Raw genomic sequence first — 16,392 nt, 5'->3', positions numbered from 1 at the left:
AGGTACAACTCCGTACGGTGAAGTGAGTGCTCGTGGCTGACCGGGAGCCAGCATGGTAGGAAGGGACAGTCTGAATCTAGGCTCTGTCACTCATGTCACTTGTATGACCCCAGCAAGGTATTCCGTCTCTCAGCCTTAGCTCCTTCCATGTGAGATGGCACAAAACTGGGACCTTCACAGAGGGTGTTACGATTAAGGAATCCTTGCAGAATGCTGAAAACAGGCCTAGCCACACTGAAGGTCTTCATAAATGTTTGTTTCCCTTCCTGTTTTCTGCTTTAATAAGAAAGAATGATGTGTAAAGATTTCAGGAGACATTTTATCTGCAAGTCTAAATCCTAATGGATTTTAAAATTTTAAGTAATCTCTATACCCAATGTGGGGCTCAAACTCACGACCCCAAGTTCAAGAGTTGCACGCTCCACCAACCGAGCCAGCCATAAGCTCCTAAATCCTAATGGATTTTAAAATGTCCATTAGCACTACTGGCACCACAGACAGTTTCTCTCCTTCAGAAATATAACACAACCCACCTGCTTTTATATTAATGGAAAGAGAAGTAATTCTTCAAAATTAGGTAAGAAGATTAAAATTTACCAAATATGGTTTTTCCTAATCCTAGCACTTTAAAATAATTAATTCCATGGCTGATTTTTTAAAAAGACTCTACTTACATATCAATAGGTTCTTTAGTGTAGTGTGAAACAGGCTGAGGATTCCCCAGGGGAAGCAGACAGACTATCTTCGGGAAGGACTCGGCCCCTTTTGACCCAGTCATCCAAGAAAGGATTGCTCCCGCCGCCTCCGTGTGAGCTAGCTTGCTAGTCTGCATCACAACCCAAACACACACCTGCCAAGCACAGATCTGCACACGGGCAGGGGGCCGTCCCAGGGATGACGGCCTAGGTCATCATGGACTAGGAATCTCTACTGGGAGGTGTGTCCAGCGTGAGCCGACACCGCACATGATGCATTTCATGAAGGCTCCCGCTCTCCTCCTGGATTTCACCAAAATATCTTCAGCGGGGCCTATGCCACACAGCTGCAAAAGATGCCTAATGATTAAGGAGAGCCCAGAGCGCGTGTCAGCACCAAAGGCATTTCAGAGGGTGTGAGTTACTCATGAGCGACAGTTCACAGAGATTCCTGCAGATCTGACTCTGGAAGAAAGCCACGGAGTCACAAATGCTGGGTGTGTAGGGAAGGGTGTAGGGAAGGGTGTGATGTTCTCAGTGCACCTTCAACTGGACTGGCTGGGCCACTTCAGCTGGTCTCCCTATTACAACTAAAATCATAAGCAAATGCGTAAAAATGGTTTCTCAGAAAGAAAATGAGTCTGGGAATCCGAAAACAAACTGTAACCAGTGATAAAGCTAATTATTTAATTGTCACCAGCATTTAAAATGTACAATTAAGACTGAAAGCCATTCATTTTATGACTAAAACCATCTGTTATGATCCTTGTTCAGTTTCAGGAAACACCTAAACAGCCACCCGCCATCTTTGCTTGACTGGATGCTTCCATTTCCTACTGTCTTCCTTCCGTCTCCGTCTCCCATGCTGGCTCCGGGGGTTCCTCTGGACCCCTCTGCCTGCTCTGCCCTTGCCACCCCCACCACCCACACCCTGCCGTCACTGCAGGCGGGTCTGAGTTCTTAGCCTCCCAGCTCCACAGCACTTGACAGAGGTCTGCGGTCAGAGGACTCCGGCTGGTGAGCCCAGGGCACCAGCTCCTCCCCCTCTTCCTCCCTCCCACCCTCTCCATTCATAGGTGTCCTTTAAGGGGAAAGTCAGTGGGCTCCCTTTCCTTGTGCCTCGCCTTGGCCACCTAGAGCCCACCTCATCCTCTGCTCTCATTCTTCACGAGCAACTGTGTGCTCACGACACACACGACAGAGAACTCTCGCAACCTCCCTCAACGCCACATGTTCCTCTTGGACTCAGCATCTGGCTAGTCTCGAGTCACCATGACCCAATGAGGAGGCTAAACCCTAGCCCTAGGCTCTTAATCTACCATAAGACTTTGCCCCAACTGTATATATGACCCCCATTTCTTTTTTTTTTTAAGGATTTTATTTATTTGGGAGAGGGAGCACCCCCCCCGCAGAGGGGGCCCCCCCCCCCCCCCCCCCCCCCACCCTCGCATACCCCCCACCCCGCCCCGACACAGGACCTGATCGCAGGACCCTGGGATCATGACATGAACTGACACTTAAGGGTGACACTTAACCAACTGAGCCCTTATGACCGCCATTCCAATCCAGCTTGGCTAGCTGATTTCCCTCAGTCTAACAAAATGTGCGAATCCGCCCACCCCCATCCATGAAACGAAAAACAAACCCCCTTACTGTTGTGCTTCGAGCTACTGCTTCCCAGTGTAAGACCATGGTCAGCTTTCGGGGTCTCTGCCTCTTTTTCCTCCTGGCCACTTCTCAGTCCAGTGTGGTCTTACACTTTTACTTATAGCATATTTGATAGGACAACAGAAGTTTGGATTTTGGTTTATGGGTCTCCCCCTTCCATCTTAGTCCTACTCAAACTTCCTACAGTCCAGCCCCTAAACGGTGGGTTGAATTAAATGAAGAACAGGTGCTTTAAATTCAGTATTGCTCATCCCTGGCTGGGCGATTCTCTATGACATCCCAACTCATCTGCTCTTGTTCCCTCTGCTGCCACGTTCCTGGTTTAGAACCTCGGAAACTCTCACGTGGGCCGGTACGATGGCCTCCTGCCTGAGCTCCCCACACCAGCCCTGCCCTTTCAAACCCGTCCCCTCCTTTGGTTTCCTTTTTTGGGGGGAGTATGCTTTTAAAACCCAGTATCAACTCATCGGTCCTACTTAACAATGTCTGCTGGAGAGAAACGCCTTGGCCTCACTCCCCAGGCCCTTCACGATGGGGACCTCGCCTCCTGTACTCAGGTCCAACTCCCCAACCTGCTGCTGCTAGGGATGACCACCCACCCCAGGTCTTGATGCCTACATTCATACTGTTTCCTCAATTTTTCTAGAACTTCTTCAGTGCCTGGCATCACAGGTGCTCAAAGGATATTTGCAGAATGAAGGATGAGGTATTTTTGTTTGTTTGAAATCCTACACATGGTACCAAGAGTATGACTGTGTCACCTGAAACACTTGGGGTTGAATGCAGGCCTCATCGCTGACCACCTCTGTGTCCTAAGGCCCGTTCTTTCCTCTGAGCCTTGGTCTTATACATAAAATGGAACTAACAAATCCCCTACAAACAGTCATTGTAAGGACTGAGTTCACAGATACAAATTAAGTATTTAAGACCAACGTGCTGAAACCAACGATCTGAAATAAAAATCATTCAACCCACCAGATTTTTTAAGTACTAAGTTGGTTCTCAACAGCACCAACTCCTACATGCCCCACATTTCCTGGCCATACCCTGAAATTAATCAGGGATCGAGAATTAAGATGCTCAATCTGAGGCACCGGGGGGCTCGGTCGGTTAATCATCTGCCATCACTCAGGTCATGATCCCTGTGTCCTGGGCTCGAGCCCCGCATTGGGCTCCCTGCTCCAGCTGGGAGTCTGCTTCTCCCTCTCCCTCTGCCCTTGGCTTGTGCTCTCATTCTCTCTCTCTCTCTCACTCTCTCTTTCTCAAATAAATAAATAAATAAAATCTTAAAAAAATAATAAAAGAATCCTCAATCTGTAGATTTGAAGAGCCCTGCTCTCAGGGGTTCCTGAGTCCCTACAGAATGTGGCTCCATGCAGCCCGGCTTGCTGTGGGTGCCCTCGGCTGCTGAGACGGCAAACAGCTCGTGAGGATGGACAGCATCTGCAGGGCTGACAGCAGGACCCGGCAGAGTGTCCCTTGAGAGAGGAGCCAGACCTTCCTGTAGTCGAAGAGCTCTGCCCTGGAGGCAGGGGTGTGGAGGCGCGGCAGCCCCCCGCGGGGACCACTCACCATGCAGGCGGCCTGCACCGCCTCTGACACGTTTCCCGCGTTTGGCTCGCACCAGAACACGTGGCACTCGAAGCGCTGGTTCCCGGTGTCCATGATGAAGGCAAACGTATGCACGTCCTTTCCGACGCCCATGAAGGACAGGAATCGCACGCGACACTCTACCAGGACGTCCTCTTCACTCTGCAAGACAAGCTGCTCAGCAGCCCGCTCTCCGGGAGGCCGGCGGAGCCCGGAACCGGTTCGTGGCTTGAGCCACAGACTCAAGCCCAGAGCGGCTGCAGAGATGCTGGTATTAAGAACAGCGAGCTCGCCTGGATTTAGAAAGGATGTACTTTCCTAGAAAGGCCAGCTTCTTAACGGGTCTGGAGAGGCCATCCCCGCGAGCTGGGGGGTCTCACTGCCATCAAGGCCCACTCTGAACTTCACCCAGGTATGTGTGTTCTCTTGTCTGGCTACCACACCCCAAGCCCGCGCATTCACAGTGGGTAGGAGTGGGGTCACGTAAACTTCTTGGGCTTTGCTCACACAGGGCACCCGGAGGCTCAAAGCCCATCTGGCCAGAACCTGCTGGAAACCTCAGAGCACCAAGAGAAAAGGAGCCACAGGATCTCTTTATCCGGTTCTCCTTGCCGTGCTAACTAGTACACTGAATCATATTTCCATCTGAAACCATGTAGAAAAGCTGCCAGATCATTTTTTCCCCCACAAACTGGTGTCCATATGGTGTCCATATGATGCAGGGTTAGGAAATGCTCGGAATTCATTCTTGGGAACACCACACCCTCTGCAGCGACCATATGCAATTTCTGAATTAGTAAACACATCCAGAATGTTGACTTTTGGTTCATTAACATCTTGACTTACTAACTATTCACTCAGGTGCTAAGGAATCCTTCCCCAGGCCACTGAAAGGAGCCTGAGGAGCCACGAAGTTTTCTAGGGAGAAAGGGTGTTTAGGCTGAGATCTGGTACCTGCCGGCTGGGCGAAGGGGCAGGGCACAGAGGGGCCGCGCCTGCAGATGCTGAGGGAGCCAAGGGGCTGACAAGTTTAAAGACTGAAGACCATTCAGCCTGGCAGGCCGGAGAGGCAGGCAGGGTCAGTGAGCACCTGACTCCTGACTCCTTCTGAGATGGTGGACTGGGCTCGAAGGTGAGCTCCCCGCGGACAGAATCAAGAGCAGGCGACGCCTCGGGGTCTCTCCGTGACAGGTGCCTCATGGAGGCAGAACTGAAAAGCGGCTGACAGTCTGCACTGACCGCTGGACCGAATCCTGAGCTTGCCGCTTCTCGCTGTTGCGGCCATAGGCATTTATTCGCTCTCCTGTGCCTCAGTTTCCTCAGCTATACAACTGGGATAATTTGGTCTGAGGCAAATGCCGACCTCTCTCGATGACCATCGGCCCCTGCTCCTACAGACAGAACCCACTTCCACGACCGAAGCAGCGCCTGTGGCCCAACTCTAGACAAACAGCCCAGACCACACCGAAGCCTGGAAGAGTTGTCAGAAAACCAAACCCGTAAGGAGTGACTGCCGGCCTCATACAGCTCCCTCTAGCAAATAAGTTCATTCTCTGGAGCACAGGAGGAAGAAAGAATTGGGAGCACCAGAACAGAAGCTCCTTAGTTCAAAGAAAAGCAAAGTGATGCAGAGATCCAGGTACGAAGGACAGAAAAAAAAAGGTTTTGTTTTTTTGTTTTAAATGCAGGCAACTTTAATCACAACTCACCATAACCAGCCCCCTCCCCCAAACCCCACCCCCGAGAGGTGAAGCCTTGGCTGCGTGTCCACGTTTCAAGGAAGGTTACCGTATCCAAAGTTTCACCATAACGCACACAGACCAACCGCATGTCCGGTCCTGCTCACCTTTTCACTGATGACGGTCACGGTAGCATCGGCCACATTCATGTTCACCAACGGCCAATCCTCCTTGTTGGATGAGGTCATAAGATTTTCTATGGCATTGTTCAGGGTATCCATTCCTGTGGATGGAACAGATCGCTGAACAAGGTCCTAAAGCCTAAGCCATCCAGTGTGGGCCCAAACCACCCAGCCAAACTGATCAGTTGCTGTTTTATTTATGTATTTTTTTGTAGCCCCAAAAGACATTTTGTTTGAGCATTTCATTGCTTGAAAGAAAAAACAAAATGCTAGCTTCTTCAACAAAAGAATGGTCATGAGAACCCCCGGAGAGATGGAGTGGGTGATGTCCTGTCTCACCGGACCACGGTATGACTTACTTTCCAAAGAGTCCCTAGCCCCGAGTATGCAGATAGTATGTAAGCAAACATACTTTTCCTAAGCAAGGGGCCCTGGGGAAGGAACAGAAGTCAGCACCTGCCAGAAGACCCCACTGTCACCCCACTTTACTTTGCCACTTAAACGAGGCACGTAGACGAGGCATTGCAAGAAGGTCCCGGGACCGCGTGCTGGCCCAGCCAGTTTCCGTGGCAGTGGGTGGGGGGAACCGTGACCCGGCTGAGGTGTAGTCACAATTTACCCATCTCAAGTGAACCATGCAAAAGTTGTAGTGTAGGCACAGAGTGGGGCAACCACCACCACAACCAATTTTAGAACATTTTCGTCACCCCAGAGAGAAGCCCTGTACACTCTGGGGGTCTCCATCTGGTTCTTCCCAACCCCCTGGCTCTAGGCAATGACTGATTTTATTTCTCTCTCCAGAGGATTGTCTCTTCTGGATGTATTGTACACAGCGAGTCCCCCAGTACGTGGCTCCCATCCTCCGGGCTGGTCCACGCTGCCGCCCATGTCAGTCTGTGATGCCTCTTTACCACCAAATACAAGTACGTGGGCTGGCGGCATCAGTTTTATTTTTAATTTTTTTGATAGTATCACATTTTACTAATCCATTCGTTGGTTGACGGAGTTTTGTTTCCACTTTCTGACTATGGTGAATAATGGGGCTGTGAATGTTTGTGGGGACAGATGTTTCCATTTCGTCTGGGTACACGCCTGGGGGCAAAACTGCTGGGTCCGGAGGTGACTCTATGTTTGACCTTCGGAGGAGCTGCCAGACTTTTTTCCAAAGCGGCTGCACTATTTTCCCAAGCAGGGCATAAGGGTTCTGACCTTTCCTCAGCCTTTTCTACCCAGGGAAAGGCTCTGTCTCCCAGCCTGCTGTCAGCTCGGTGTGGCTGGGAGGCTAAGTTCTGCCGGGGGATGGGAGCTGACTGCGGGGTGTGTTGCTTTGGGGTCACGACTGGAAAGGGGAAAGAGGAAAGCTCCCTCAGCCCTTTCTCCCTGCAGTCAACAAAGGACTAGAGCAAGTTCCCTGGCTCTGGAGACGGATGCTCCCTCTGAGAAGGGCAGTACCCTCTGGAGCTCTGGATCACATGTCTCCAGGCCACTACGTGAATGACAGCGATGTGTCTGCCTTGTTCCCATCCCTCTATTCTGGGGACCATGTGACCGAGCATGTCCCCTGGGGCTCCTTTGATCAGGACCGTTTGTGTGCTGTGGCTGGTGACAGGGCAGGAGTCTCCTCCCACAGGCTCCCAAACACTCGCGCAGGGAAAGGATGCAGTGCCGCACGTACCGACCGGCTTGTCTACGGGTAACATGCCCAAGTACTGCACGTGGAACTTCTGTACCAGCTCAGTCTTTGGTGTTGGGAAATCTACTACAGGGAACAAAAGCAAGAGATCTTTCAGTGGTTCCAGGACACATACAAACACAGCCACCGCTCTACGTCCGGTCTACGATGCCCGGAGCAGCACCTGTGCCACTGCGTCGCATTTCCAGAGGAAGGCGCAGCTCCCACTCTGGGAGGAGAGCCCCTATCCCAGCAGACACCAGGCCTCTGCCAACCAAAATCCCACTCCACTCTCATGTCTGGGCACGGAAGCAGTGAAAGCTGCCGCTATCTGCCTCACATATGCTAAGGAACGGCTTCCGATGGCCTGTCTGTGAGGCGCTTGCTGCCAGGAGAAGACTGCATCACACAGGGCGTGGAGACAGCAAAAGTAACTAAACAGAATCTCCCCAAATAGCTACATTTGTATTTTACTGAGCTGTAACTGACATGGAGCATTATGTCAGTTTCAGGTGTGTAAGTGGTGACTTAGTCTTTGTTTCTACTGCAAAAATAATCACCACAATAAGTCTCTCTGCCTGCCTCTCTGCCCACTTGTGATTTCTGTCTGTCAAATAAATAAATAAAATCTTTAAAAAAAAATTCATCTTTATACTTAAGAAAAACTTTTTTTTCACATCGACCCACCTATTTTTAAACTAGCTGGCTTTACCCTGGCTGTATCTGAGTTAGAAACCACGAAAGAAAATACTCTTTCATCTTGTCCGATAACAGAATTCATCCTGGCCTTTTGCACCTCATCCCGACCAACGCAAAATTAACTCCACGCCCAGGAAGACCCCTGGTGCTTGCTCGGCCAGCGTCTGTGGGCTGGAACCTGGTTTCTCAGGAGCCAGGCAAGGGCCTCGGCTCTGGCTGGGACGGACAGTGCCAGCCTGAGGAGAGCGGCTGCCGCTGACCTACCTTGCAAGGGCACGTCGAGGTTCACATTGGCTCTTTCCTGTAAGGAACTGCAGGCCAGGGCTTTGGCATTCTTCCGTTCGGCCATAATCTGAAGAAGAGAAAGGGCACCTGTGGTCCGTGGCTACAGACCCCGTGTCTTCAGCTGTTCCTGCCAGTCAAGGGGCTGAGCTGACTTGACCTCCAAGTCAAACAGGCGTTGGTCCACGGCCTGACTTCCCAGCCCCTCTGTATCGCTGAGCTGCTCTCAGAAGGTGCTCATTCTCCCCGGGGGTAACGGGTGAAGGACTATCCCTCCAAGCGGCCGTCTCCTGAGTGCTCGGAAATGACTCCTCCATTCACCAGGCTCCTGCCTCTAGTGAAACAACCCAGATAGCCTCTGCTGGCCCACAGTGGCCAATGGGACCCAGTAACGGACTTCTCCCACTGTTTCTGAAGGCTGACCTCTGAGCATTCTTTTCAGTGCTTTGGGGAAAGTGTTTGTGGATTCAAATCCCACCTTCACTACTTACTAGCTGTATGACCTTGGGCAAGTCACCTGACCTCTTGTGCCTCGTTTCCTCTTGCACACGGGAATCCTAGTTTTTGCATCCCCAGTGATGTTACGGCCGTTCTGAGGATTCAGTGTCAGCGCTTGGACATACGTGCTGCTATGGGGACTGGTCTTCTAAATCTATCAGCGGCCTACTGAATTGGCGGTCTGCTGCGAGGGGCACGAGCGTCGCTTCTCGCTCCTGTTCACACAGCACTGTTGGTTTGGGGACTGACAGAACCCCGCCTTTCAGGGACCCCAGGAGTCACTCACATCTTCATTCTCAGGCCCCACTTTGCGTTCCGGGTGGGACGGAAGTCGCTCCCCCGCCCCCCGTGCTCCCCACCAGCCCTCTCCCGCGTGCCTGGGGGCGGGCCAGGTGGCTGCTGCCAGTAACAGCAGGACATTTCACGGAGCACTTCCTCTGTGCTAGGCCATGTTCTGCGGGTTGACATGGGAACACAAGCTCCACAAAGACAAAGATTTTGTTTCTGTTTTAGTCCCTGCTGTGTTCTTAGAAATTAAAGGTGTTCCGCGTGACTAAATGAAGGCAAGGACAAGGAGGGAGCACTGCAAAGCTGCAGGCCGTGCCCAGACAGGTCGACGCGGGGCTAGGGCAGAGGGTGATGGCTGGGCCCAGAGCAGGGGATGCGTCCCCGTCCCCACTCCTGCCCCTCCCTGAGGACACGTGGCTGGCACCTGCTTTGCCTCTGCTGCTCAGACCCCAGGCCGCAGCCTGAGCACGGCTAGCTGAGGCAGCATGGCAATGAGGCCGGGCTCGACAGCTGCCTCCAACCAGAAAGGTGATGGCCAAGTCCCGTGTTTAGATTCCATCTGCGGGGTGGGAAGGCCTGGCTACAGGACACCGGGGACAGCGCCCTGGGGAGCTGGCCAACTGCGATCTGAACACAAGCCGGCAGCTGATATGGTAGCTAAAAACATCTGTCATCCCCGTACTATACTCCCTGGAGGTCAAGGGACAGAGTGGCCCATGCTCTCTTCTCCAATGGCTCGCCCTTGGACCACTGTGTTCCTTTAGGGGGAACCAGCTAGAGTATGCAGAAGAAGAGGGGGTAGGAGCCTGGTAACCTTGGGACCCAAAAGAGATGGGGGTGGGGATTCTGGAGGAAGGAGGAAGACAGGAGCAGGAAGACCGGACAGATACCTGTCTAGCACCCCCAAACGTACAGATGCAGTCGCCAGCTTCACACATCTTCAGACAGAAAAGGGCTGCCCAGCCAGAGGGACAGAATGGAGGAATCCCTCTCTGTTGCTCTAGATCACATATCTCAAGTAACCACGTGGGGTTTCCAGAGAGGCTGATTTCAGGTCCACGTAATCAAGAACCTCTAACAGCCAGAGCTGCTCTATAATAGAACAGTCTCCTGAGAGGTGCAAGACCCTGTTGATGGGGGTCAACAGAGGTCCCGGCAGAGGGTGAGGATGTTTCTATCAGGACTGCTCTGCTGGAGGGAAGCAGGGGTAAAGGGGCTGGTCCAGCGAGGCCCAGCGGCCTGTCCTCACTCTGAGGCTCTGGCTAAAGCAGCGGACGTCACCAGCGGGAAACCCTGACCACACCCCCGTTCTTGCTCAGGCGGTGAGAAAAGATAGAGGGATGCACCACCGCGGTCCGGACCCACCTTACCTTGGAACAGATTTCGTGGAGACTCGTGGCGATGGCTTTTGCTGGTGTGTCACATCGAAATACATGACATTTCAAAATTCTTGTATCTTTGTCTCTTGCTACGTAAGCAAAATCTCTGTGCAAACAACATTTATCAGCACGTTAGAAAAGGAACCTCTGAGAGTGCACGGTCTGGTTACGAGCGTTAGCTGAGCGAGCAGCCAGCAGGTCAGTGGGGAGCAGAGGAGGTAGCAATGGGTAAAAACAAAACTCAAACTTCAACGGTCACCTAAAACAGAGCAATTCCATGGACTTAAGAATTCATTGCTAAGTAAAAGAACAACAGTGTTTCCCAAAGTCAGGGTCCTGAGCTCCTGCAATCTCTTATGGCCCTGAATGAAAGCTGAATTTCTTACGAGCCTTCTATCTACAGTGACAACAAATACTATGGTTGCAGAAGAGAATAACGACGAATGTGCTGGTGCAGTGGGGGCAGACGAGAGGCTCTGTCCCTGGCTGCTTTGGGAAGGCACAGGGATCTCCGCTGGAGGTCAGCCTGCCCTGTGTCACACACGGTGGGGCTCTCCGAGCCCGGCTGCAGGTCAGGGCACTGAGCCTCGGCCTGTCCACACCTGCTTCAATACACGCTCCCCAGCCTTCTCCCTCTCATCTTCAATCACAGTCGGTGTCCTCCAGGCTAGAACCCGGAGGCCTTCCTGTCTCCCCCAACTCCCCATGTGTGGCCTGTTCGACATCCTGAAAATGTCCCAAACCTGTCCTCTCTTGCCAGCACTACCTCCTCTCAGGTGTTCTCCCCAGTGCGTGCTCACGCTCTCTGTGCCTCTGTCACCGTGTGGGACTCAGGGCCGGGCGGGCAGCGTCTGCAGTGCTGCCATGGCAACCCACACACACACGGCCCTTACGAGCGGACATGTCCATGTGTGTTCATGGGCTTGCATTCCCCACAGCGCCCTGAAGCTCTGTGCAGATGAGCCGTGCCTGAGGTACCCCCCGTCCCCAGTCCAGGCCTGGCCATATAGGTACTAACTGAGTGCTCCTTCCTCCTTTAGGAATAGGGGCTGCATCCCAATTTCCCGCGGGTAAGCTGGCCCTCGGTCAGAGGTGTGAACAGCTGCAGGACCAGGGACTGAGGGGGTTGCATCTGGGCAAGGAGCTGGCCCAGACTCAGGAGTGAGCACGGTCTTGCTCTACAGTGTGTCCCTGAGGCCTTCCCAGTCTAGTCTCAACCACCATCAAGACAACAAAGCAGTAAGAGAAGCCCTCCCTTCTAGAGACTACGCTCAGGGGGAGCCCTGTTTCTGGCCACCAACTCTCTGGGTTCCTCTCTTTCATGGATGGATCTTAAAAGAACATATGCAGTGTCTCACCACACAGAACTGTCTTCCTTCAAAATTCGCTGCTCCGTTGCCATTTCTCTGAGGCCGAATCTCTTTGGGTCCATGATCACCCAGACGAAGCCCAAATTCTTTCCGGATTTCTAGAGTTCCAGAATCTGTTCCACCTACTCTCCTAGCACCCTTTGTCCAACCACACAGCTCTACCCTCTGTTCTGGAAAAGGAAGGTCTCCACTCACGGAATCTTCTCTCGCTTGGAGACCCTGGCCTCCCTGTACTGTCTAGGGGTCCCTGCTCCATCCACTCTGGTCAGTCCATCCAGCTCACAAGCCTGATTGGCCCTCTGGGCCCCAGGACCTTGCTTGTGTCTAAACACTTACAGCATTTAAATTCTGTAGCAAAAGGATAAGTAAGAGCTTGTCGCATCCTCCTTTTCGTACTTAGTGCACGGATCTCAATGTGTCTTGTTCTCTCTCAGAGAGAGTCAGGAACAGCCAGAGAGCAATGATTTGGGATTGGGGAAACCCCAGTTCTAGTCTCATTCCTGAGTCCACTGAGCTACACAACCTGGGGCAATGGAGTCTAACCTCATTTTCAAGTGAGAGAGATGAGAACCAGGATTTCCAAGGTTCCTGTCCAGCTCTGACATTCAGTGAGGTAGGCTTCTGAGGCCCAGCCTGCTTCCCGGGACCGCCGGCCGGGCCGCAAGCAGAGGACTGCAAGGTTACCATCCGGGGGATGGAACCAGCCCTGATCTAGAAGCCACGGGTCATCCTAGCAAACTGCAGCTCTGTGCCCCTCTTCTTCCATATGCCGCCCCCGAGGAGTAATTTTTTTTTAAATTATTATTATTATTAATCTTCATTTTCTTCTGGCTCCAGGGAAAGCGATGAATGCCTGAGGCAACCATCTGGAACCCACATCTTCCCAAAGGAGCAGCTCAGGGGCCGCAGGCTTTGTCTGGAGGATTCTGACAGTTCTTTTTTACAGCTTCGTCTTTTCCCGTCCCTGCGTGGGTACCAGGCTCATAGATCAGGGAGGTAGGAATCTGTCAGCTCCTGACAGCGTGAGTCCTGCGACTAGCCCTCGGGGGCTTTCATGGGCTTCCCAGAAAAAAGCAGGAGTTCTCGCCTCCCTGTGGAGGTGAAGAATTGGCCCATCTCTCCTACCGGCTTCCACTGGGAGCCGCCAGAGCCACGCTCAGCACCTGCAGGCCCTACAGCCACAGATCTGAAGAGGCAGAGAGTCCTTTCTCAGACCTGGGGTGGAGGCAAGTTGAACAACTTCCTTTGTGTGCAGTGAAATGCATGGCTGATCTGATTTCATCCTTCTTCAGAATGAAACCCAAACGTCGCTTAACTGGGGGTTTCAAAAGCTCGGCCCCTCATTTCTGAAAAAAGCTGCTCTAGCCAACAGAATAAGGACCCTTCTGAGATGTTCACAGCCTAATTCCCAGAATCTCTGATTGGGTTACCTCGCATGGCAAAAGGGGGTTACAGGAAAGGACTTGAGATGGACTTGCTATTCCCCTGAATTCTCCAGTTGGGCCCAACACAAGTGCAAGGGAAGAAGGACTTGGCGTCTCAGGGACAAAACGGGAGCTGGGGCCACCAGCCAAGGAAAGCAGGCAGCCTCTAAAAGCGGAAAAAGGCCAGGAAATGGATTTTCTCAGGGAGCCGTTAGCCCCGCTGATGCTGTGATTACACCTGGAATGCTCATGTTAGATTTCTGATCTCCAGAACTGTGGGGGAATAAATCTGTGTTTGCTTTGAGCCACTGTTTGTCATCATTTGTTAAAGGACTAAGAGAGTTGCCAGTGGGCTTTACATTCTCACTAAATTAGAATATGATTTAAAACTTATGTTTTAAAAAAATACTCCCTTCCTTTCCCTTCCCTTCCACAAATGCCTTCTGAGCCACTACTACGTGCCTGGCAAACACAGACAAGTTCAGCCTGGAAGTCCGCTAAGGATGCAGGCGTCCAGTGGGATTTGAGGAGCATCTTAAGTATCATAAGGACCTGACCAGGGTGAAAAGGGCATGGATGGTTCCATGGAGCATGAGTAAAGGCACGGAAGTCAATCAGTCCACGGAGTGGCTGGAAGAAATACTGGTCCCTTGCAGACTCCTAGGCACTGTGGTGGGGGGGCAAGGCGGGACCATGGGGAGGGTGGACCTGCGTCCTGCCAGCAGCCTGGCCCTCCAAGCCTTGTCATATGGCATGTGACCCCATACAATATGTGTTTTAAAAGGTTTCTTTGGGTGGGATAATGTGGTTCAAGGGAGACGCCCACCGGGGGCTGCTGCTCCGTGTCCAGGTGAGAGGATGAGCACAAAGCAGGCTAAGTCAGCATCTGTGAGAACAGGGTAGAGGAGACAGAGGGAAAGGAGGCCCTGGAAGGATGGCTGTGGCAGATGAGGGGGAGAACCCAGAATAACTCTCGGGTCCCTGCTGGTCCAACTAAGTGCTCTTACAGCCGGGCCGGGCGGGGGGCACGCTCACGAGCAGCAGGTAGGGCAGTAAGTCGGAGGTACCTGAGGGCCACCAGGTGGCGGGGCCCACCAAGCAGGTGGACACTCAGTCCGGGGGCTCAGGCCTGTGTTCTGGGCCGGAGACATGGGCCTGAGGAGCAGCTGAAGTCAGGGCAGCAGATGAGTGCAGAGAATGAGAAAAGACAAAATGAGGCCTAAACTGGAAAAGAAAGGCATCTAAAGGCCTCGCTGGGACAGAGGGCCCAATGAAAGGGTAGAGAAAGAGCACTGGGGACAGGCTGGTGCCAAAGGCATCAGAAAAAGAGGGTTTCAGGAGAAGTCCCCAGGGGTATGGAGGCTGGCCGTTTGGTCTGAGCCACAGGTCTGTGGTGACCGGGCCTCCTGGGCCTCTTCCTTGGAGGAGCAAGCCTGGATCCGAGTTTTAGGAGATGAGAAGGACAGAGTTAAAAGAACACAGTTCATCTGCCATTCTTCCCCCCTTAAACTTCTCATTCTGGGACCTTTCAAACACACACAGAAGTAGAGAGGACAGTCCCCATGTCCCATCATCCAGTTTCAACAACGATCAAGACGTTGCCCAACACGGCCTTTCAGAGAGACTTTTCCCAATCAGTGTCAGGATCATGAAAGACCTCAGGCTCACGTGTAAGCACAATCTGACCTTTTCTAGAGATCTTCGTGTATTCTGAGGGGGACGAGAAACCTCCACAGCTATGGTGTTCCCGACAGACTGCAAACCTAAAAGGGTGCGACCAGCTTAGGGTCACACATATGAATTTGGGAGGAAAACACCAGACGCCACGGGGTGTCCTCAGCCAGGCTGGGCCCACGGTGGCTCTGAAACTGTATGAGGGAGAGGGTCAGCCTGCTGCTGGGGCATTTTAGGAAACTTCGCCTACAGAGCCCATCCTGGCTCTCTGGCCCGCTACCTTTTCCTCGGAGCCGCCAGGAGCCCTGGGGCTGCAGCCGCCTGCGTCCCACAGCTCAGTAGGGATGGGCTCACATTGGCTTCTATGCACCCCCTCTGGCTGCCCAGGCATCCCAATGGACAGCATCCTCCCGGGCTTCAGTGTGCTCCTTTAAATCCACAAAGTGGGCCCCAGGCATCTCTGAGGTCCAGTCAGAACACAGCTCCTATTTTTTCCAACAAATTCTTCTAGATGTCTGTCTGAGACATTCTGTCTAGCACTCAGCAGCAAGAACCACGTCTGTCCCTTGCTCTGGCTTGCTCCCTTTACAACGCCGGATGAGGAACCACGTGCTAAAAGAGGCTCTGGTCCAGTCTTCTCTGGACCCCCCACACGGAGCTGTGCCCCACTATTTCTCACAGTCATGCGAGTCACCGTGTCTAACCAGGATGTGGCAGGTTTCTAGCTGCACCGATCTGTGCCCCTTCCTTAAGCTCTCACAGAAATGCGCACCAGGAATCAACGACCTTTCACCATTCATCTGCTGAGCCCTTGGGTTTCCCACTCTGTCTGTTCCTATCCTTTTGCCGGTAATTACTCCCCCAGAGGACCAGCCTCCACTTCTGTCAGGGAAAAATGTCAGTGCTAAGACGTCTTGCGTGACAGCCTCAACTTTCTTAATGGCAAGGAGAAAGGACAAAAGAATGCTTTCGTTGTTCTCGGCTGAACAGCATCTTAACCACCCTGCAGGGGCTTAATTCATTTTGAGGAAATGAATGAAGAAACGATTCTTTATTCAAATGGATTCTATTAAAAAAGAGCCAAGACAGAACTATTCACCCTTTCCCTAAATCTCTCCCCTGTAGCCCCCTTACGTAAATGGAATCTGCTTCTGTTTCTCTCTCCCGGCAAGGAGCTTATGAGGCACCTACAGGCCTCCTAGTGGGGTAAGCCAGGCCAACTTTTCAAAGTCCTGTCTACAGGAGCCCAGAGAGGCGGTGCCTAGAATATTTCAGTGACATGAAATCTTATT

At 52.4% G+C, this 16,392-nt stretch overlaps 1 protein-coding gene across 5 annotated transcripts in view; it reads right to left on the bottom strand.

Annotated features, from left to right (window-relative positions):
- The window catches only part of APBB2 (amyloid beta precursor protein binding family B member 2), a 378,415-nt gene that overhangs the window by 4,357 nt on the left and 357,666 nt on the right, over positions 1-16,392 (bottom strand). For all 5 annotated transcript variants that reach the window (XM_032852788.1, XM_032852806.1, XM_032852795.1 and 2 more), the window contains 5 exons: positions 10,624-10,738; positions 8,450-8,537; positions 7,490-7,573; positions 5,800-5,915; positions 3,936-4,115 (listed from right to left, as the gene is read on the bottom strand). In XM_032852788.1, the coding sequence (XP_032708679.1) occupies positions 3,936-4,115; positions 5,800-5,915; positions 7,490-7,573; positions 8,450-8,537; positions 10,624-10,738 (583 nt within the window). The remainder of the gene's footprint in view (positions 1-3,935; positions 4,116-5,799; positions 5,916-7,489; positions 7,574-8,449; positions 8,538-10,623; positions 10,739-16,392) is intronic.

This window comes from Lontra canadensis, unplaced genomic scaffold (genome assembly GCF_010015895.1).
Source record: "Lontra canadensis isolate GAN:19392208 unplaced genomic scaffold, GSC_riverotter_1.0 scaffold1, whole genome shotgun sequence".
Classification (NCBI taxonomy): domain Eukaryota; kingdom Metazoa; phylum Chordata; class Mammalia; order Carnivora; family Mustelidae; genus Lontra; species Lontra canadensis.
This window is presented reverse-complemented; position numbering and strand designations above follow the sequence as displayed.